The 22,832-nt window shown below is 37.4% G+C and overlaps 1 protein-coding gene across 1 annotated transcript in view; it reads left to right on the forward strand.

Moving 5' to 3' along the window:
• Window positions 1–22,832, forward strand: part of MAN2A1 (mannosidase alpha class 2A member 1) — a 161,494-nt gene that overhangs the window by 25,418 nt on the left and 113,244 nt on the right. Inside the window, exons 2-4 of the mRNA XM_067731400.1 lie at window positions 4,206–4,463; window positions 6,764–6,908; window positions 22,376–22,547. Coding sequence (XP_067587501.1) covers window positions 4,206–4,463; window positions 6,764–6,908; window positions 22,376–22,547 — 575 coding nt within the window. The remainder of the gene's footprint in view (window positions 1–4,205; window positions 4,464–6,763; window positions 6,909–22,375; window positions 22,548–22,832) is intronic.

A 22,832-nucleotide genomic window follows, 5' to 3' on the forward strand; every position in this document is an offset into this window, starting at 1 on the left:
ACTGATAAACAGTTGGCAGGAGGAAAACCGAGAGCATGCGGTGCTGCGAGCAAGTGAAGAAAATATTTCAGGGAGGAGGGAGTGGTCCACTGGGCCAAATGCTCCTCGAGATGATGAGTAAGGGAATGGTGGGGCTAAGGGAAGCACCAGAGTTTATTTTATTAGATAAGGTATAGTATTAAGTTGAACCATAAGAAATTGGTGACATTGGACTATTTTTGGCTTATGAGAATGGCAATTTCATATAATTTGACCTAATATAATATGTTATACTATTGAGGATGAGTTGCTTTTAGAAGGCGAGTTTGATGAAGCAGTGTTGAGGGAGTTTAACCAAAAGAATACAGCCTTTGAGCAATTGGGAGAGATGGGTTTGGAGCTCACCAGTGGAGTGTTGGTCTTTGAAGCGGGGCAGGGAGGCACATACTTTTTCAGTTGTAACGGGAAGGAAGAATGATATGCACATTCAGCCATGCTTGAGTGATTACAGTGATGCCAATCCCAGCAGCTAGTGTCTTATGGGACAAATAATTATATAAGTTTTTGGATTTAGCAGTTAGGTGTATATAGATTGATTTTGTTCATAGGGCGGTGTGGGTACTGATCTTGGTTTGCTTGTAGTAGGCTCTAAATTTTCTCTCAGAAGTCTTTGCTATCAGTGATTTTTTTTTTTCTCAGTTTTTCTTTTTCACCAGAAGCAGAGTAAATCAAATATCATGACCTTCTTCCCCACTCCTTGGCAGTGCAACACTGTGGCCTCCCTGTAGAACTGATTAGCAAATCAAAGAATAAAGTGGTTTTCTCACAAGTGATTTTCTTGCCCTACAGAAAATTGTCTTTTTCAATATTACCATCAGCATTCTTTGACTTGTCAGCATAACTGAAACATTATCTATGATTTCTGTTACTTTAATGCAGACTACAAGTGTATCTTTTTAAGGTCATATCATGCTTCTCTGTCCTGTGTACAGAATTTGCTTATGGAAGTATGTATATTTCAAGAATTTTAGCTGTTTGTAGCGAGACTTTATTCCACTGCATAATATAGTTTAAAAAATGATTTTCATTAGACCATTATGCTAACATATCTCTAGGCCACAATTTTCTCCATGGACTTATTAATTCTGTACAGAATTCCAGGTACTGATCATTAATTGTATCTTTAAAGCTACAATGAGATTGAAAATCGTCTTTAATGCCTGCAGGATCTTTTTTCATGGAACATCCATCGCCTGTAATGTTTATTTTGTATAATACTCTCATCCATGGGTTTTGGGACTGTGGCCATAGTGAGAATATTCGCAAAAGGAGGCTCTTTTTTCTCAGTGTGTTCTTTTAAGCTATAGGTGGCTTTGCTGTGTGCATGCCTCCAAAATTATCTTTTCCCGAAAGTACAGAAAGATCTGGAGAAACATGGGCACCCATGAATTAATTTATACATTATAAGCGTCTGATAAAACACGTAGCATCTTTAAAAGCTCTACGATGGTGGTATTTTAGACTAAGCTAAGGTTTTATTTTATGGAGGTGTGTAGCTTTACCGCAGGCAAGACAAGGCAACATGTTCTAATTCTGCTTGGATTCAGAGGAACTTGATTTACTGTTGTTACCTGCTGCGGTAGAAATTGCAAGCATCACATGAAGTAGGCTTGTATCTTCAGTATTGGAAATATTCAACGAAACTCATCAGTGGTGATTTCAAAAAGCCTCAGTCTGGGGTGTTGTGATAATGAGTGAAGAAAAGTTTTTCCCTTATTTCAGACAGCCTTTGATAGCATGTCTGTTTAGGAAATTAAATACAGATTAGTCAGCTGTGTACCTAACTCTCAAATATTTTTAGCTTCTTTGGGTGAACTTTGGGTTAGGCCAAGGGGCCCCCTTTGGTCTTTCCACGAGAGCCAATCGACCAATACGGATGTGTGCCTATAGAGAAAGATTTGTAGTGTAATATTGCTCAATTGCTGACCGGCAACCTCCATCATTCAGCTAGCTTCTTTGGACCCTGAACTAGTGTGTCAGTGATCCATCAGGTTTCATTTGTTTTGCCATTTCTAGTCAAGGACTGATCCATATTCTCTCTCTTGCTTTTCATGGGGGGAAGTGAGGCTTGTCTTGCAGGATGAGTTCTTTGCTAAGATCTTGCACTTTCTGCTTCTCTATACATAGATGAACAGGCTTGAGTTCTCCCTTGTAGGACATGGTACCCCACCCTAGAGGTGACAGTTGCCTTAAAGGACTACAGTTCTGACCTGTAGGGGGCTCTTTCTATCATGTGTGTCTAAGTAGAGAGGCCTGTGAGAGCATCTTTCAGGTCTGAGGAGGTCCATGGCCATCTTGTGCTCTTTGTTTCTTCAACGTCTAGGCTTTGGGTATTCATCTCCAGTGTTGTCTCTCCCGCTCACCCTCAAGGTACCTTCCTGCTGGTTTGCTTCTCATCTTGGCTATAGTAAGTCCCCTACTTACGAACCTTCAAGCTGCGAACTTTCAAAGATGCGAATGTACAGTGCTTACTACAGTACAGTGCTGTCAATATATAGCCGATTGTGTTAGCTGGGTACCTAGGCTAACTTTGTTGGACTTGCAAACAAATTGGACTTACAGACGCGCTCTTGGAATGGAACTCATTCGTATGTAGGGGACTTGCTGTACTTTTTTTCTTATTCCAAAGTATCTCCCTTAGTCCCTTCAGACTTCTGTCACCTCTCTCACAGTTTGCTGAAGTGGTCTTCTCTTGGTAGATAGCACTCTTTTGATTTCTCCCCACCCCTTGCTGAACTGGCCAATACTTGGAACTTGAATCTTTCTTATTCTTGGCCTCCCCATTACAAAATCCACAACCACTCATAACGGATTAAAGAAGAGTATAAATACCCTTAACCAGTTTTTTCCATCTTGATTATGGCCTTCCTTATGTATTTTTTTTATCAAAAGAGGATCAATCATGTCATACATGCTACGTTTTTCATACATACTATTTTAAAACTGGGTTTTCTTCACTGTATCTCCTGAAAGTAACTTCCCAATATTTCTTTGTTTAAAAAAATTTGTATTTCTAACTTTTTAGCGACTGAAAACTGTTTCATGATATTAGATGTATCACTTGACCAGTCCTTCACTTTGGGACGTGTAGGTGTTTTTTCTTCTTCTTCTCCTTCCCCCTTTCTGTCTTTCTGTTATTTACTGGTGAGAGAATTTTTGTTTCTGGGTGTACGGATTTGTTTATTTTCTATGCATATATTTTATTAAACCTTAATGTGGACATTTTTGGGGTCATAGCGCAGGCTATTGCTATAGCTGTGGTACAAATGCAATGTCACCTTGTGTATTCAGACAGGGGCCCATATCTAATGCACATCTGTCTTTCCAGCATGTAGCCTGATGCCTGTACAGTGGGTGTTCACTAAAGAATTATTGTTGAGTTGAAGAAATGTGAGGGCCATGTGATAAACATATAAGTACTATGTATTTGGGACCCAAGATATAGGAGTGAACAAGACAAAGATTGTCATTGCTCTCATAAGTTGAAGGTTTATTCTATATAGCATGGTTTATGTTTAGAGGTGGCAAGCCTCTACATGTGACGATCAATTAAAAAAACTGAAAGATACACAGTAGTATAGTAGAAGCAATCTAAATGACTTACAGTGCAGTTGCTTGGGGAAGGTTCATGCCAATCTTTTTCATAATATCGCTAATTAAGAATTGACTAGTTGATTTTTCTATTGATGATAGTTCTTCTTTAGGATTGTTCACTAGTGTTACTGATTGAAATGGAATGATCTTTTTTAGGTTCATACATTTTTGCTCTTATAAGTAACTGGAATCAATTATAGTTAAATTTAAAATTTCATAGCTGAGTATAATATGGTGTTATACTTAGTGATTTTAGAGACCTGAAGATCTTTTAGGGCTGGGTTTGGGGTAATAGAAAATATAGCCCCCAATATTTTTGGTCTTTCTGTTGCACATTTTAAAATATGACTAAACAAAGATTGCAGCCATGGAGAAGATTTTCTGCTGTAAATTGGTGTTTTAACAGCCAGCTGTTACGCATTCATGCATTATGTGATCCAACTTATAAAAGTGGATAGTGAAGGGAGAGTAGCTGCCCTCTTGGTCAGGCACATAGTTTAAAGAAAATGTTGTGTGTCTCTGCAGAGCTATATTAGAGTTTCATATAGCTGCCTTTTTCTTTTTTATTGTAGGGCCAGCTCTCAATGTTGCAAGAAAAAATAGACCATTTGGAACGTTTGCTAGCTGAGAATAATGAGATCATCTCAAATATTAGAGACTCGGTCATCAATTTGAGTGAGTCTGTGGAAGATGGTTCGAAAAGCTCAAAAGGCAATTTCAGCCAAGGTGCCGGCTCACCTCTTCTGCCATCGAAACAGTTGTCTCTCACAGTTGATCCTGGAGACTGTCTGTTTGCTTCACAAAGTGGAAGTCAGGGTTCAGATGTGCAGGTAATGTATGCATTCGTTAATAATCACTGGGCTTTGATTTGTTTTTGTTTTTTTAGATTTGATCTGGTATCTGTTCTTAGTTGCTGAATTCTCTGGATTATCGTTTCTATTTTTGTAAAATCATTTGATTAGTCAAATGATCATTAATGTTCTTTTTAGTGATAAATTACTGTAATTCTGTGTTTCTCCTAATTTTTCTTATTTTATACTTCCTGACTATGGCCTTTTCTGTATGCTTCTTAGGTCTTATTTTCTGTAATAGTTGAAGACCTCCAGAGGTTTAAATCTGGCCAAAGAGATTTTTTTTACCTTCCTTTGGAGAGTACCAGAAAAGCCCTACTCTAAGTATATATCTGTTCTACATTATAGGTTTCACACAGTGTAAGGTTAGATTCTTTTTACTGAATATGTCTTTGTGAGAGGGAAGGGAAATGTTCTAAAGCTGTGCTGTCCAGGATGGAGGCTGCTGTCCACCTGCGGTTAATGAGCACTTCAAGTGTGGCTAATTTGAGTTAAGATGTGCACTAATATCCACACAAAGTGTTGAAGAGTTAATGTGAAAAAAGAATGTAAAATATCTTGCTCATTCATTACATCTTGCGATGGTAAAATTTCGAATATATCAGGTTAAAAAATATATCATCAAAATTAATTTTACCTATTTCATTTTACTAGAAAATTTTAAATTATGTATTTGGCTTGCATAATATTTCCCTCGGGTAGCACTGTTCTAGAGGGTAGGGGAGTTGAAAACTAAGGTAAGAAAGGACTTCTGCCTTTCTTAAACTTTTGGTGTGTCACTCATGTTTGCTCTGTTCTACAGATTGGCAAAGAGCTATTTTACCGTTGTACCTTAGGCTGGAAACTGGAACGTGGTGACAGGACCCTGGGGTGTGAATATTTTAAAGTTGGACAAAAGGAGTTGGCTCTGGCCTTGCTTCAGAGTAGAAGTTTTCATTAACTCTTGGGGACAGAGAACATGATATGATCTCGAGGCCATGGCTCACAGGCCACACCGGAAGCTGGGGACAGTGGAGCTGCCCGGGCTGTGTGCCTACAGCCTCATCAGCCTAGTGTGTGGCCAGGTTAAGATAGGATCACGATCCTGTGCTTTGAAGGGGTATCTATTTCTGTGAGGCTTGGCTTTGTTTAGGTTTTAATTAAGTACCTTTTAAAGGGAAATGATAAAATCTTTTTTGGGGGGGAGGGGAAGGGTCTAAATCTGAGCTGGACAGAAAGGAGCTGCAGAGCAGCCATGGAAATGAGGCAGAGCAAGGCAGCAGGGTACTGGGAAAGCTGCAGGGCCCCAGAAAGACCTGGAAGGAATAGCAGAGAGTGCTCTCACATCCTCTTATCCAGCTGGTTACCAAAGATTTGTTCTCATCCTTGGGAGTATTTTATTTTAGTTATAAACTTCCAAGTGAAAGATATATTATTGTCTTAAAATACTTTGTATTCACTTTTATATGACTTGCTTATCTTAAAAAAATTTTTAACCCATTTATGTATTTATTAGGAGGTAATTTTTTAGTTTGAATTTTACCAAAGGAGGTTTGTGTTCCTTGTTACACTTACTATTATAAAGAGTATGAAAAATAACTTTTTACGTTTGTTTGGCTTTGTTTTTTGGTAATATTTTTTTCCTTTTTGTCTAAAAAGATTATTATCTAGAAGGAACACTACATTGGAAACTTAGAAAATATTTGAACACTAAAAGCTAAATCTCAATGTAAAAAATGCTTCCATTTTTAAACCTAGTTGACCCTGTTATAGTTTTATTTTTAGAATAAAAAAGGTAAACATACATAGGCAAAGTTAAAGAATAGCTACAGATCCATTTCCATTCAGATTCAGATACATAGGAGATTGATTATAATATAAAGATGAAGTATAAAATAATTTTCAGTACCGTGTTTGAAAATGCTAAAATACTTGATCATGATGAAATTTTTTTTTGTTTGCTCTTCAGTTCCCATTATTTTCTATTAAATTGTATTGGAAGTAAAGCAAGAGAAGAAGAATTGAATGAAGATATTTTATATTAGAAGCAGAAGAGGAAGGGGATTATTTATCAGGTTAATTATATAATACAAATAGCATTTTAACCCTTTGAATGGTGATGAAATATTTTCTGTCTTAAACTCTTTAGATAATGTCTACAGAAATAGTTTTATCTTTTAAAATATATATACAGTATAGCAAGGAGTAGTTTTGAGCAAATATTTCCAACATTAAGTTTAAATTAATAATGGTTATACATGATTAAATTTAACTTTTTTTCTTTGTCTCATATTTTTTAGATGTTAGATGTTTACAGTCTAATTCCTTTTGACAATCCGGATGGTGGAGTTTGGAAGCAAGGATTTGACATTACCTATAAAGCTGATGAATGGGATACTAAGCCCCTTCAAGTCTTTGTGGTGCCTCATTCCCATAATGACCCAGGTAAAATTAGTACTTCAAAAATCTAGAGGTTAATAAGCCCTTGTAGGCCCAGAGTATTTTAATGAGAATCTGGTATAACCCACTTCTCATATATTTGAGACGTTTATTCTCTGACTTTTAACAATAACATATTTATTTTATATGTAGTTGTGTTCTCATTTTATCAATTTATGAGCCATTCAAGGATAATACTTGTATAGTATGAAATAGGAATAAACACAAGAAGGTCTTAGCGGGCTTCCCTGATGGCGCAGTGGTTGAGAGTCCGCCTGCTGATGCAGGGGACACGGGTTCGTGCCCCGGTCGGGGAAGATCCCACATGCCACGGAGTGGCTGGGCCCGTGAGCCATGGCCGCTGAGCCTGCGCGTCCGGAGCCCATGCTCCGCAATGGGAGAGGCCACAACAGTGAGAGGCCCGCGTACTGCAAAAAAAAAAAAAAAAAAAGAGAGGTCTTAGCTTTGGGAGATGAAAAGTTACATGTATTTAAGGCACTGATAGTTCATTTTAGTTACTTCTTACGTATTGTGTGGGAGAATTATTTCATGTCCATAAACTCCATGTTAGAAAATGCAGAGTGCTCATGGGAAAGTTTGTATCTTTAAAATGTAGAAACAGTATAAAGTGGTTAAGAGCCTTGATGTTAAGCAGACATGAGAGTGAGTCCCAATCCCAACAGTGTTAAACAACTTTAGGCCAGCTTCTTAACATGAGAGTAAGTTTTTTCCTAGGTGGAATCAGGCTAAAGTACTTACTTCATAGGGTAAAATGTTAAAGGTATGTTACACAGCCCTAGAGTAACTGCTATCATTATCATTAATGTTGTTATTCTTTCATATAACAACTTTTGTTATTTACTGGAGCCAGAGATTTTCCCCCCATGGTAAAGGGAAGTTGCTAAAATGATGATGGGAAATATGATTCGATGTTTATCTCTGTTAGTGTGAGGACACAGGCAATGAATAAATGCCCAGTGAATTAAGTTGCAGGATTTTTTTTTGGAATATACTTCCAAAGACCTCTTTTGAATGACTTACTTTTGCTTCTATTTGTTATTTTTCTCAATTTCATTATTACTATCAGAGGCACCATATTCATTTACTACTTTGAAGGTTTTATTCTTTATTTTCAATTTTGTCATACTTATATTCTTTTCAACAAGTTTATTGTTATGTATTTATTTCTGTTTCTAAGACAATAGAACTTGTTACTTTATGTCCAGACAAATGATTTGGTGAAGCTTTGTGTGTGTGTGTGTGTGTGTGTACGCATGCACCCTGCTTTTGGGTGTGAGAGATAGTCTGGGAGATAGAGCTTGGATGCTGAAATGTTTGAATTTCCAGTATACTTCAATATTTAGTATGCAGAGAGGTATAATATATGTGAAGTCAATATTGTTCTGGAAATTTGTGATGAGCAGTTACTACACATCAGCTTCTGACTTGGTTTCCTTGTCTTTGGTTTTAATGTCTTTATCTTTTCCTAAAAATCCCTATTAGTTTTATTAACTTTTTCTCTTACATGTTTTATATCATCTTCCTCCTTAGTCTTAGCCTTTCCCTTCAAATCAAAACTCAGGGTTGCCTGGGCACTGAATAAAGGCTACAGAGATTTGGAGCCAGGCAGAATGAAGCAGACCTTCTGGTGTCCTTGGGCTTATTTATCTATAAAATGTAGAAAATTGTGTATCTATAAAATGGAGGTCATATAGTGGACAAGAATTAGTTATAAAATAAGTACAAAAGTGATGAAAATCACATCTAATAAAAATTCCTTTTGCTATTTATCCACTTGAGCACCAGATTAAATAGTACATTTGCATTTAGGGGACACATATGAAAACACAGTCTTTGTTTATATCTGGACTCAGTGAGGTGAGGTGCTCACACTTTACATGTGGGATCTGAGACTTGCCTGTAGGACTGCAGATTTTTTTTCTGTAAATCTCATTTACTCTGAAATAGTCCCTCATTGAGTGAGATAGTGGCAGAGCCACTTTTATTATTTAAATTGTTCTCTCCTCCTCTTTTCTCTGCCAATCATGTATCATTTAATTCTTGTCACTTAATTGGGTATGTGATATGATTCCATTGTATACTATTCCTTGTAGGCTTATAAATACACTTAGCGCTGTGTTTTACAAAGAGCTTCTAATGCATACCCAACTCTCCTCCCTTTTTGATTTTTTACAGACCTTTATTATCCTTTCCTCTTTTCTGCCATCCTCAATTTCCATCAATCTCATTTCTTGTTATTCTATAACATGGGCTCTTAACTGAAATAATAAAATTTGTAGTTTACCAGACAATGTGCCAAACGTTTTATAAGCATCTAATGTTCACAATAACTTTTGAAGGTTAGTGCCACTATTCATGATAAAGGTGTTACCAACTTGCCAAGGTTACACAGGCAGTAAGTGGCACCAGAATGCTTCCCTGTTAGTTTACCTGGATCTCCCACCCAGATAAACTTGAGTGTCAGAAAACATGTGTCTCTTGTTACACTCTGTCCTCATTGCCTAGCCTAGCACTTGGCATGTAGTAAACGCTAAATATATGTAAGGCCTTCACTGACCTGCCTCCGTGCCCTTTTCACATGGGGTGTATACACACGCATTCATGCTTGTGTATACACACACACACACACACACACGCATTCATGCTTGCCTATAGGCACAAATATTAACTTCTCCTTGGTCTCCTTCCTGGAGTGTAAGCTCAATGAGGGCTTGAACTTTGTCTTATTAACCACTGGGGTTAATGCCTAGAACAGTAATCAGCACATAGTACAGAGTCATTCAGTTAAATAAGTTAGTGAACAAAGGAATGTGACTACAGACTCAGATGAAACAGTTGACTTATTCTTTGGCCTATACATTTAACTTCCCTCCTTCACTTCTTCCTGCTGTCTACTTATTTCCATTCCTTTAAAAAATAACTTATTTAAAGTGTACTTTTAAATACCAGTAACAGACAATATTAAGCTCTTAAAGGGCAGGGACTGCCTCTGCCCTTTAGACTTTGTTTGCATTAAGCTTCCTTCTTGTTGCAGTTAGTATGTTGTTTTGTGAGAAGACATTATGAATAACTGTTCCTGACTGTAATAAGTGAATCTGTCTGTTGGTATCCTAGCAACCACAGTTGAATCTTTTTGTCTTAGTGAAAGATGTTAATGACCCTTACCCTCAGGCCCTTCTCCACTTGAGACAAAAATAATGGTCAGAAACAGACCTTTTAAAACTAAAGTAATTTTTGCTATCAAGCAAAATGCTAGAGAAGAACCTGACTTTCCTTAATAATTTTCACTGCTCCTTAACAAGAATAGAATTCAGATAAACTAAATTATTCTTTGAAAAACTGAATCACTCAGATCATAAAAAACCACTCTTTCAGTAGAGAAGAGATAAGTATGTACACATACATTCCAAGTCAAAGTGTGACTCTGATGGGAAATCTTTGTATAATACTCCTAAATGAATGTGCAATTAAGGCAGTTTACTTTCTAAATGAAATTTATAGAGATTTGTTTCCATTTTCTGCCACAACAATTTAAAACAAACTTTAGCTCAGTAGTTTATCAGTGAAGTGTTGTCTGTTGGGGATAGAGTTTAGAAGATTCCTATATTTAGTCACCGTACTTAAAAAATTATGTTGCTGTATTTTTATATGTGGAGATATTTTTCTTTTGGGATCAAATTGGAAAGATAAATTTCAAATTATTTTTGTATATTAATAAAATTCCTAATTATGTCTTCTTCTAGTCCATAAGGACATGTAACAATTATCATATAATATTTTACATGGTTTATATGAGATAAAACAAAGTTGGAAAGGAATTGTTAAGTAAATACTGATAATTTTGTACCTTTATGCTTTTCAAAAGTTTTGAATCATAGACCATGAAATTAAATGTTAGTTGATTGATACATGTTCATGTTGTATTTAATAAGCTGATTAAAACACAGTTACAGCACCTTTGTATCTACAATCTTAATTCTTTGCTTCCCACTAGTTAAACTGCTGAAATATTTAGTTAATTTTCCTTCAAAGAAATCACAGTGTGTAGAGAGAAGATAAGGTATACTAAATGAAAAATTGGACAGCATATTGTTAGTTAAGCAATTTGTAAAATGAGTGTTAGAAAATAATCCCCCGTGTGGTATGACTCCAAAACAGAAGGAAGACCTAGGCCCAAGAGTCACAATGGAAAATAATTTTCTTTCATGTATTTGCAGTTCTTCTGCAGAATTTTTATTGACTTGATTGAGTGATTAGGATTTTCAGCCTTTTTTTTTTTTGAAAATTAAGAGCAGATTTTTGCATTTAGTATTATATGATAATTTGAAATGAATTTGTTTATGTATCCTTATTCTTAAAAAGTTTGTGAAAAAGAACAAAAACATGTGAGGACATCACAGTGTAATGTTATTTCACAGCTTTTCTGTTCAAATACTGTTAAGCACAGTCAGAAGAAACCAGTTCTGGCCAGCCATGGTTGAGTACCGCGCATGTAGGTGAAAGGCAGTGGGGACAGAACTCAGGCTGCCAAAGGAACCTGCCTAGTGGAATGAGATGGTCAGGAGGAGGAGAGCATTGTACGCGGGCACAGTTTGGGGAGTATATTTTTCTGTTTAGTTATTGTGAGATAAAGCGAGTTCTTTGGTTTTGGCTACTGTGATGGGAAATTTGCGTTTCTGGAGCTAAGATACTATGACATTCATTGCCTGTCCTGCCTCAGGGTGTGTTTGGTGTGTGTTACTTCATGGAATCTGTCCTGCAACCCTGAGAAGTGGTAAATTTAAATCCCATTTACCAGGTGAGGACAGTAAGGTTAGAGAAAGTGTAGTTATTTGTTCCAGGTCAGTCAGTCATAAATAAATGGGCAGAGGAGTGAACTGGATCTCAGATTTACCTGATTCTAAGATCCACGTTCTTTCCATTTTCTATACTGCCGCTTAAGATACTTTATTTAGTTCAGATGATGCTAGTATTTATTTTCTTCTTGCTTTATGGGCATTAGCTAATTTATTAGCACATTTATCTGAACTTTGGGTTGTTAATAGAGTTGCCAGATTTAGCTGGGGAAAAAAAGAAAAACAGGCTGCTCAGTTAAATTTAAATTTCCTATAAACAATGAATATTTTTTTTACATGTGTTGCAAATATTGTATGGGACGACACACTTATACTAAACATTTATTATTTATCTGAAGTTCAAATTTAACTTGGCATCCTGTATTTTATTGGGCAATCTTAATTGCTAAGAAATAGTGGCATTTAAAAGTTAAATATTTACATGGCTCTTTAGGGTTGTCTTTTTAAGAGATCTCTAGAATTGGTGTATTGAGGTTCCTTTTTAGAGGGAAAAAGTCTGATTGTTTGGGCTGTGACTGGACTGTATTCCTTAGGAGCACAAATGTCAGGTGTAGCGCCTAAGAGATGTAGGTGATCATATAAACGTCTCCCGATTCCCCTATTTTGATTACTTTTGTCTGTCATCAATCCTGGGTGCATCAGAGCTCACCAGTATGCTGGTTACACAAATAATTGCTGGCACTATGGGAATTTGCTATGTTCCAGGCGCTGTTCTAGGTATTTTACATGTATTGAATCCATCACTCCTCTCAGCAACTTTATGACAAAAAATCCTGTTTTTACCCTCATTTTGCAGATAAGAAAACTGAGGCAGAAGAGAGGATAAGTAATGTGTCAGTGGCAGGGCTGGGTTTGAACCCAAGCCATCTGGTTCTGGAATCAGAACTTGTAACCATTAAATATTGCCTCTTGCAGGTAATACTTCTGAACCCATAGGACAGCTTTTAGGAAGAAAGTCTTCAAGTTTTTCCAAGCCAAATGCTATCTACTTTAGTATTATTAATCACGTAAAACATTTTAGTAACTCTCTTGCAAAAGTAGATTCCTCATTGCACTGTTTCCTATCCTTTTTTTCTTCTCTTCTATCCTTATTGAAACAGATGTCTTTGTCCTTAAATACTAAATTAGTACATGAAATGGTGAGTGGTTTTCCTCATTGCTACATATTTTACAATTAGAAAGTGATTGAGAAGCCATATTTTCCAGCTTTTAAATGGTTTCTTCTAGAAGCTTTGATTATTTGTCCAGTATTGGCTTACTCATACGGCTAAGTACATAGACTCCTCACATATCCTAAGAGTAATGCCTCAAAGGAATATACATGTCTCTCATATTATAGACAACCAAACTCTATTTGGAGAGGACTTATTAGACCTGAAGTGTCCTCATTTGGTGTGAGTAGATACTCATGGATGAAATTCTTAACAAGAGAGGGAGGTAACTTTAGCACCGACTTAGAAAGTATTTTAGAGGTTGATCTCACAATTGCAGGTGTCAGGTATCAAGGTATGCAGGTCTTTTAAAGGGCATTTAGAAAAGCAGTACAGTAAGAGGTCACATTTGGCCATTATACATATACAGCTGGGGTGAACAAAACCCCAGCTGTCCTAATAGTAATGCAAATAGGTTCTTGTGGTGTGGGATAGAATTTCCAGTGACCGCATCTTACATGGGTTCAAAAAAAATGCTGTATCTCAAACAAGTTAATGGAAGTGAAGCTGATATGCTTTAAAAACTATTAGATGACACTGAATCACCTGGCAAAAAGGTTGGGTTATTTTGAAAATCTGAGTTTAAAAGCATTTAGAGGAATCAGCAGGTTTGCAGGTTTCCAAAGACTCAGCTTCATCTTTGATTCTCCCTCGACTCTCTTCTGGAAACTTAAGTCAATTAGTAAAGGCGCTTCATTTTGCCTCCTTGGCCTCTTATTTCCCTCTGTTTGTTTCCACTGCGATCCATTACCATATTTTAGCAGAATTATTGCAGTGACCTCATTTCCTGTTTTTCTTCTACTTTACCTTGTTAGTCTATCCTTTATACTCACAGTCCAGTTATTTTTGAAAACACAGCTCAGAATACCTTAACTGCCTCTCTCCTAAGTTCTTGGTGAGAAACAAGGATCGTTTAGAAGGTTTCTGTGATCTGACCCCCTACTTCTATTTATCTCACCATGCTCCCACCATGTAAGCTGCAGTGCAGCCATACCCAACTGCCTTCTGCTACCTGAAACTGACACACAATTTCATGGCTTAGTGTCTTTTCCATATCCTCTTCCGTATTTGGAACTTCCACCTTTTCTGTCTAACCAGACGACATCTAATTTAAGAATCTCTCTTCTGTCCTTCTGGTAGGAATTTACCATTTCTTTATTCCCATGGCATTTGGTTCATACGTTCACTGTAGAATCTGTTTTCATTTAGCTTAGCTTTATCGTTTTGCCCTTATTAGATGCTTGGTTTGTGTTTGAACGAATAAACCAGAACAGAACGTTAATTAAAACTCTTCCACAATTTATCGGGGGGGAAAATAAGCTTATTTTATAATAGAGATGTTGGAATTAAAATTAATCAGCATGTGAGTTATGGTAATACCAATTAAAGTTGTATGTGACCCTTTAAGTGTAAGATTGGATGTTGCAGTCGAATATTGAAGGGTTTGACAAGTGATGGAAGAAACCGTTGTCCATGTAGAATAACTTAATGACTAAAATAAAGGAGATTTTTTTAATGCACTCTACTTGTATTTTTAAATTTGAGAATATTATGTTAAAATGGAAATAAATTGAAGCATATTGTAGTTTTTCAATGTTTATTATCTGGATATAATTATTTTTGACTCAGAATCTTTTTATGTTTTCTTAACAGTTGGTACCTATTTAACTTTTGAGTGGAATTAATGTACTCATTAAAAAATCATTATTGGGCTTCCCTGGTGGTGCAGTTGTTGGGAGTCCGCCTGCCGATGCAGGGGACACGGGTTCGTGCCCCGGTCCGGGAGGATCCCACATGCCGCGGAGCGACTGGGCCCGGGAGCCATGGCCGCTGAGCCTGCGCATCCGGAGCCTGTGCTCCGCAACGGGAGAGGCCACAGCAGTGGGAAGCCCGCATACCGCAAAAAAAAAAAAAAAAAATCATTATTGTAGCAGTTAAAACCGTAACAGTTTAACAATGATTTGAGGGGCATGGCTTCTTCCGGATGTGTGTTTTTAAATCATCTTAGGGCTGACAGAGGCTTTTTAAATATAAAATAGGAACTTAGAGATATTGTTCAAAGATTATTAGGTTAGTATCAGAACAGAGAGTGAACATAGCAGAGCTAATAGTATGTGGTATCTTTGACCTTTGGTTCATTTCTAGTTGAAGTAGTAAGTTTGCATTTATACTCCACTTGCATTTTTTTCCAGTCCTTTCGGCACCACACTTCATTCATCTATCAAGCACTTACTGAACTCTTGCTGTTGTAGACTGTACCAGGTGCTAGATTCACGAGAACTGACTCATTTGAAGTTCAGGTTGTAGCATGTGTCTAGGCTTGCTTCTAAAATTTGCAGGACCTGGGGCAAAAGTACATGGAGGCTGTCAGACACTCTGTCTAAACATTTAAAAGTTATAAATCAAACTAATACATTGCTAAATAAAATAGGTCTCTTCCTACTCCCTTGAGAAATAGCTCAGAGATCTGGAAGTCCAGGTGTGGGTTTAGATTGCTTGGGCTCCACTTCCCCACTGGAATGTGCCGGTGTGGGGAGAGCCAGCCTCCAGGTGGCCCAGCCCCCTCTCCTCCCAGACCTGGCCTTGTCCTAACCCAGGAGGGGCTCTTCTTGCAGACACCCCAGCACTCTTCCCACGCCCCTACAAACTGCAGCCCCTTGGCTACTGCCCAGGCTAGTTCGACTGTTCGACCTGCAAGTTCGACTGTCCTGGCAGGTAAAGGCATTATAGAAGGCCTCGGGAGGCTCAGAAAGCTGGCTTGGGGATGTTTGGACACAAATTTCTGGGTCTCGGGGACTCAGAACGGCAGGGCTGGGTAGGACAGACTGGGCGGGCAAGTTCTTTGCGCTGTGGATTTATCATGTGGAAAGGGATGTGGTCAGAGGAAGAATAGGGAGAGCCCTCTCGAGTCCAGTGCTCAGGGTGGGACAGTCTTTGCCCAGGTCCTAAGGGTGGTACTGTGTATGCCCTTGAACCAAATAAAACGAAGTGTTCCTTAAGAGGATCAGGTCTCCACGAAGTCTGTAGACTTCAAAGCTAGATTGGGTCCAAAATTTAAAAAATAAATTGTATTTTGTTAGCGAACAATTACTAGGTGTCTATTTGTTTATGCACATTAAAAATAAGCAGTAGAGTTTTCAACTTTATTAGTTTTCTGTTTTAGAACTTAAAAACATTTTATGATAAAATAGTGATAGTGAATTTGGAATTATGCTGGCTGTATAGAACTTCTAGTTGTGTACTCTTTGTTTTTAATATTTCCCCACTTATTTAAAATAGTGATTAGGTGTTTTATGGGTGATAGTGTTGTTAGAATGAGAAAGAATAAATTGAAAAGTATTAATGCTGTTCTAGCCCTGGTTCAATTTCCAAGTGTATTCAAGGGAAAGAAAAAGGCTGTGAATTGACCACTTAAGTAAATCAGTTTGCAACCGAATGTCCCAAGATTACTCAATCTAGAGGTAGGAATATAATTTTATGTCACAAAAATTCATCCCATACAACTTTTTGTGAAATACTATCTTTGTGATTGGTCTCATGTTGATATACAATTGGAGTTTTACAGTAATTTAGAAAAAGAAAGAGCCAATTCAATGTAAAAAGGAATACTTGATTATGCTATTGTATAAGAGCAGTAAAAGCTAATTTACTGTTATATTACTCAATATTGAAAACTGCAAGAGGCTATCTTTCAGTTCATTCTTAATTAATTGTGCTGTATTATAGTGATAGTAGTATCTATTATAGATGAGTTTTATGCAAGGCCTTTAAGTTGACATCTCTGAGCTTGTATTTTGGCTCACGTAAATATCTTTGACATATTTTCTGTATGATTGTTGAAGGCAGAATGGATTAATCAGTCACTGTGATTCCTCTATGAAAACTCCCGTGATAAACTATTCTTTGAAATGGCCTGAGTTCATAACAACGTATAACTGATGAAAATAAGTAATTGTATTTAAGAAAATAACCCTTTCACTTATTAATCTTCATAAAGACTATTTTTTCTAAATTTGCCTCTTCTGCTAGGTTTCTAGTGTTTTATTATTGAATTAATTTTGGAGGCATTCCTCTGTTCATAGTTCCTTTCTTTAATTGAGTTATCAGTCAAATAATTAGGGATTAATTTTGACCTTTGTTAAAATTTAGGTAGAAGATAGATGTGATGTCTTAGGGACCATAATTCTAGTAGAGCCATTTAGTAATTTAGATGGTCCTTATTGAGTACATATAATAACATGGTACGCAAATTGATGTTACTTACATTTGATTTCAGCTCAGTCTTGCAATACAGAGGTAGATGTATATTAAGTATTATGATGGTATTTGGTAAAGTAGATTCTCTCTGCATTTTTTGAATAGTAATAACACTTATGTTTTCTAGTGTGATATTGGTTCGCCAGGGCTGCCCTAAAAAAGTACCACAGATCAGGTGGCTTAAACAACAGAAAATTATTTCCTCACAGTTCTGGAGGCTAAAAGCCCAAAATCAAGGTGTCTGCAGGGTTTGTTTCTTCTATGGGTCTCTTGTCCTGGCTTGTAGATGATCATTCTTCTCCCTTTGTCTTTACATGGGCTTCCCTCTGTGTGTGTCTATGCCCTAAATGCCTCTTCTTAGAAGGACATGCATGGTACCTTGCACGTATTGCAGGTTTGGTTCGAGACCACTGCAATAAAGTGAGTCACACGAATTTTTTCCCAGTGCGTATAAAAGTTTTGTTTACACTATACTGTATTCAAAGTGCAATAACATTGTCTAAAAAAACACAACATACAGATCTTAATTAATAGATACTTTATTGCTTAAAAGTGCTAGGCATCATCGGAGTCTTCAGCCGATAGAGGGTCTTGCCTCGATGTTGCTGGCTGCTGACCGATCAGGGTGGTGGCGGCTGAAGCCTGGGGTGACTGTGGCAGTTTCTTAAAATAAGACGACAGTAAAGTTTGCTGCGTCGACTCCTTCTTTCATGAATGATATCTCTGTAGCATGCAATGTTGCTTGATAGCGTTTTGCCTACAAGTAAGACTTCTTTAAAAATTGGAGTCAGTCCTTTCAAACCTTTCCGCTGCTGCTTTATCAACTACAGTTATATAATATTCTAAATCCTTAGTTGTTATTTCAACAGTCTTCACAGCATCTTCATCAGGAGTAGATTCCATCTTAAGAAACCACTTCTTTGCTCATCTATAAGGAGCAACTCCTCATCCCTTAAAGTTTTATCAGGAAATTGCAGCAATTCAGTCATTTTCAGCCTCCACATTTAATTCTGGTTCTCATGTTTTTTCCACCACATTTGCAGTGACTTCCTCTGCTGAAGTCTTGAATCCCTCAAAGTTATCCCTGAGGGTTGGAATCAACGTATTCCAAAATCCTGTTAATGTTGATATTTTGACCTCTTCCCATGAATCGCAGAGGTTCTTAATGGTATCTGGAATGGCAAATCCTTTCCAGAAGATTTTCAGTTGACTTTGCCTAGACCCAGCAGAAGAATCACCGTCTATGGCAGCTATAGTCTTATGAAAGGTATTTCTTAAAGAATAAGACTTGAAAGTCAAAATTACTACTTGATCCATGAGCTGCAGAGTGGATGTTGTGTGAGCAGGCATGAAACCAATGTGAATCTCGTTGTACATCTCTGTCAGAGTTCTTGGGTGACCAGGTGACCATTGCTAATGAGCAGTACTATTTTGAAAGGAATCTTTTTTTCTGAGTACACGGTTTCAGTAATGGGCTTAAAGTATTGAGTAAACCGTATTGTAAACAGATGTGCTGTTATCCAGGCTTTGCTCGTCCATTTATAGAGCACAGGTGGAGTAGATTTAGCATAATTCTTAAGGGCCCTAGAATTTTCAGAATGGTGAGTGAGCATTGGCTTTAACTTCACTAGTCACCAGCTGCATTAGCCCATAACAAGACAGTCAACCTGTCCTTTGAGGCTTTGAAGCCAGGCATTGACTTCTCCTCTCTAGCTAAGGAAGTCCGAGATGGCATCTTCTTCCAATAGAAGGCTGTTTCATCTACATTGAAAATCTCTTGTTTAGTGTAGCCACCTTCGTTCATTATCTGAGCTAGATTTTTCTGGATATCTTGCTTCAGCACTTGCTGCTTCACCTTGCACTTTTATGTTAGGAAGTTGGCTTATTTCTTTCAACCTCATGAACCAGCCTCTGCTAGCTTCAAACTTTTCTTCTTTATCTTCCTCAACTCTCTCAGCCTTCATAGAATTGAAGAGAGTTAGGGCCTTGCTCTGGATTATTACACTTTGACTTAAGGGAAGGTCGTGATTGGTTTGATCTTCTATCCAGACCACAAAAACTTTCTCTATATCAGCAATAAGGTTGTTTAGCATTCTCATCATTCATGTTTTGATTGGGTAGCAGTTTTCATTTCCTTCAAGAACTTTTCCTTTGCATTCATAACTTGGCTAACTGTTTGGTGCAGGAGGTCTAGCTTTTAGTCTCTCTCAGCTTTTGACACGCCTTCCTCACTAAGCTTAATCATTTCTAGCTTTCGATTAAAGGTGAGAGACATGTGATTCTTCCTTTCACTGAACACTTGGAGGTCATTGCAGGGTTATTCATTGGCCTAATTTCAATGTTGTTTTGTATCAGGGAATAAGCAGGCTGGAGGGGAGGGAGAGAGATGGGGAATGGCCTGTAGAGCAGTCAGAACATTGTTTAAGTTCATTGTCTTATGTGGGTGTGGTTCATGGCACCCCCAAAACAACTGCAGCAGCAACATCAAAGATCACTGCTTACAGTTCATGGTAACAAATATAATGATAATTAAAATTTTTGAAATATTATGAGAATTACCAAAATGTGACAGAGACACAAAGTGAGCAAATGCTGTTGGAAAAATGGCACTGATCGATTTGTTTGACAGATGGTTGCCACAAACCTTCAATTTGTAAAACATGCAATGCCTGTGAAGCAAAATAAAGCAAAGTGCAATAAAACGAGTTATGCCTGTATTGGATTAGGGCCCATTCTCATGACTTCATTTTACCTTCATTATCTCTTTAAAGACCTTACATCCAAATACAGTCACATTCTGAAGTGGGTGTTACTGGGTGTTAGGACTTCAACATATGAGTTTCAAGGGGACACAATTCAGCCCATAATGGGGGCATAAAATGAATTCTATGCAAATTGAAGTGTTGGGTAACCAATATGTTTAAGATGTGGAGCAATTTATTTAATGTTTTAAATAAATTGTATACTCTTTCAAAATTAGATGTTAGGAATATCTTTTATTTCTCCTTTGACCCAGTTTGATTGTAGAGATGTGGAAGGGGCAATTAAAGACTGATGATGATTATGATAATAATAATAGTAGCAGCAGCTACTATTATTATTATTAAGTGCTATATTATATACTGGGCTCAGGTCTGAGCACTTGATATTTTTTGTCTCTCAGGGGTGCTGCATGGTCAGCAGGGAGTTAGGGCATCTCCATTTAAGGATAGGTTGAATTTTCTTTGCTTGTCCCTGGGAATCCAGATGTGGATCCTGGCCTCAGTGCTCTGGGACAGGGTCTAGGTTGTACCTTTGTGAAGCAAGATGGGATTCTTTGTAAACCACTATTTTATGAGACATCTTTGCGTTTTCTGTAGGTACAGACTTTTTATTTAAACATGAAAAAGTTGAATTATTCAGGTAGTATTCTTTGGTGACAAACCAGCTTAAAAGTACTCCAGATCAAGAAAGTCCTATAAAGAATATTTTACACTATATTCCTATTTGGCTCATAGCTTCATACCCATCACTTTGTAGGTTCTCAGTAAATAACCGTAGAATGAATAGAGTTCACTTAAAGCAAAAGGGAGAAATATAGTCACACTGGCAGTGCCCTTTAGAGGCTCATATTTGCATTGTCAGAATAGTATATTGCCGGCTCAGCCCTCGTAGGTTTTTGTTATTTTCTGCCAGCAAATACAGTATGCATTGAATATTCACTTAATTGTAGACAGACAAAAGAAATAGCCAGTTGTATCCCTTGTATCTTAGACCTCCCATATGCTTGAGGCTTGGTAACAATAGCACAGTGGTTAAGCCTGTCTCTATAGAAAGTCCCCTTCCTTTTAGATTTCATAGGTAAGAGATTATGCTCAGCAGGGTATATTTTGTGTCCCACCAGTAGGTGGAATTGGTGGCTGTGTATGTTTTGCTTCAGCCACTCATCACGTTGCTTTATTACTCTGCTGGATGGGGCTGTATTTGGAGCTATAGGTCTTGTTAAAAATATTTCTTTATAGTTGAATTGCAAATGTCTTTAGATAAAGTCTCCAGGATCTTTGAGATGCAGTAGGAAAAGTCAAAGAACTAAGTTGTCAACATCAATTCTTTTTTGAAAACAACTTTACATAGATGTGTACATATTTGTTGTTTGATTATTGCTCTGCTGCTGGCTTTTCAGTAGAGTTTGTACTTGTGATTTTCTTTTTCTTAGTTTAGGTTACTTAATGGATAGGAAATTTTAGATGTGGTATGAGAGAGGATAAAATTTTGATTCCATATTATGAGAATATTACTGTCAGCTTGTCAACACTGTTCAGATTTTTTTAATTTAAAAAATTCCTTAAATTGGGCTTCCCTGGTGGCGCAGTGGTTGAGAGTCCGCCTGCCGATGCAAGGCACGCGGGTTTGTCCCCGGTCCGGGAAGATCCCACATGCCGCGGAGCGGCTGGGCCCGTGAGCCATGGCCGCTGAGCCTGCGCGTCCGGAGCCTGTGCTCCGCAATGCGAGAGGCCACAACAGTGAGAGGCCCGCGTACCAAAAAAAAAAAAAAAAAAAAAAAATATATATATATATATATATATATAAAATTCCTTAAATTAGAGATAAATTATAAATAGTTGAATTAGATATTATAATTACATATGAAATGCTTTTTGGCTTTTTCATTTTTCTCATTGATATCTGAATTTGTACAGTTTTCAGAGTATTTTTATCATTTCAATATTAGTGGCTTTTTTTTTTTTTTTTTTTTTTTTTTTTTTTTGCGGTACGCGGGCCTCTCACTGTTGTGGCCTCTCCCATTGCGGAGCACAGGCTCCTGACGTGCAGGCTCAGCGGCCATGGCTCACGGGCCCAGCCGCTCTGCGACATGTGGGATCTTCCCGGACCGGGGCACGCACCCGTGTCCCCTGCATCAGCAGGCGGACTCTCAACCACTGCGCCACCAGGGAAGCCCTATTAGTGGCTTTTTGAGTCTCACATCCATTTAAGTGGAATTTCATTAACTGAAAACGTTTGCTAAATTTTTAAATATGTCTTTATATGAATGAAACGTGAGGTTATGCAAGGGTAATGCAATGGAATGTGACAGTTTAAATCAGACATATGAATCAGACCTTTGTGGTATATTTGTGTCTTAATTTAGGTTGGTTGAAGACTTTTGATGACTACTTTCGAGAGAAGACTCAGTATATTTTTAATAACATGGTCATCAAGTTGAAAGAAGACCCACGGAGGAAATTTATGTGGTCTGAGATCTCTTACCTTTCAAAGTGGTGGGAAACTATAGATATTCAGAAGAAGGATGCTGTTAAAAGGTTTGTTTTTTAAAACTTTTTTTTTTAATTTGGTAATATTAAACAATTATACAGTGAAACAGGTGTTGAATTTTTAGAATGTGAAAATTCTTAGCTTTATATCTGAAAGTTAAAATATTTCTTCGCATTCTGTTTTTCCTTGATTCTGGTTCATCTCTGAAAAAGTGACTTGAAACTTTTCCATTGAAATCCTTATGTTCCATCTTTGTCCTAGAAATGGAATTACTAGGTCAAAGGGGCTTAATATTTTAAAGATTTTTTGAAGCATATAATCAAAGTGACCCC

This window comes from Pseudorca crassidens, chromosome 3 (genome assembly GCF_039906515.1).
Source record: "Pseudorca crassidens isolate mPseCra1 chromosome 3, mPseCra1.hap1, whole genome shotgun sequence".
NCBI classification, from domain to species: Eukaryota; Metazoa; Chordata; class Mammalia; order Artiodactyla; family Delphinidae; genus Pseudorca; species Pseudorca crassidens.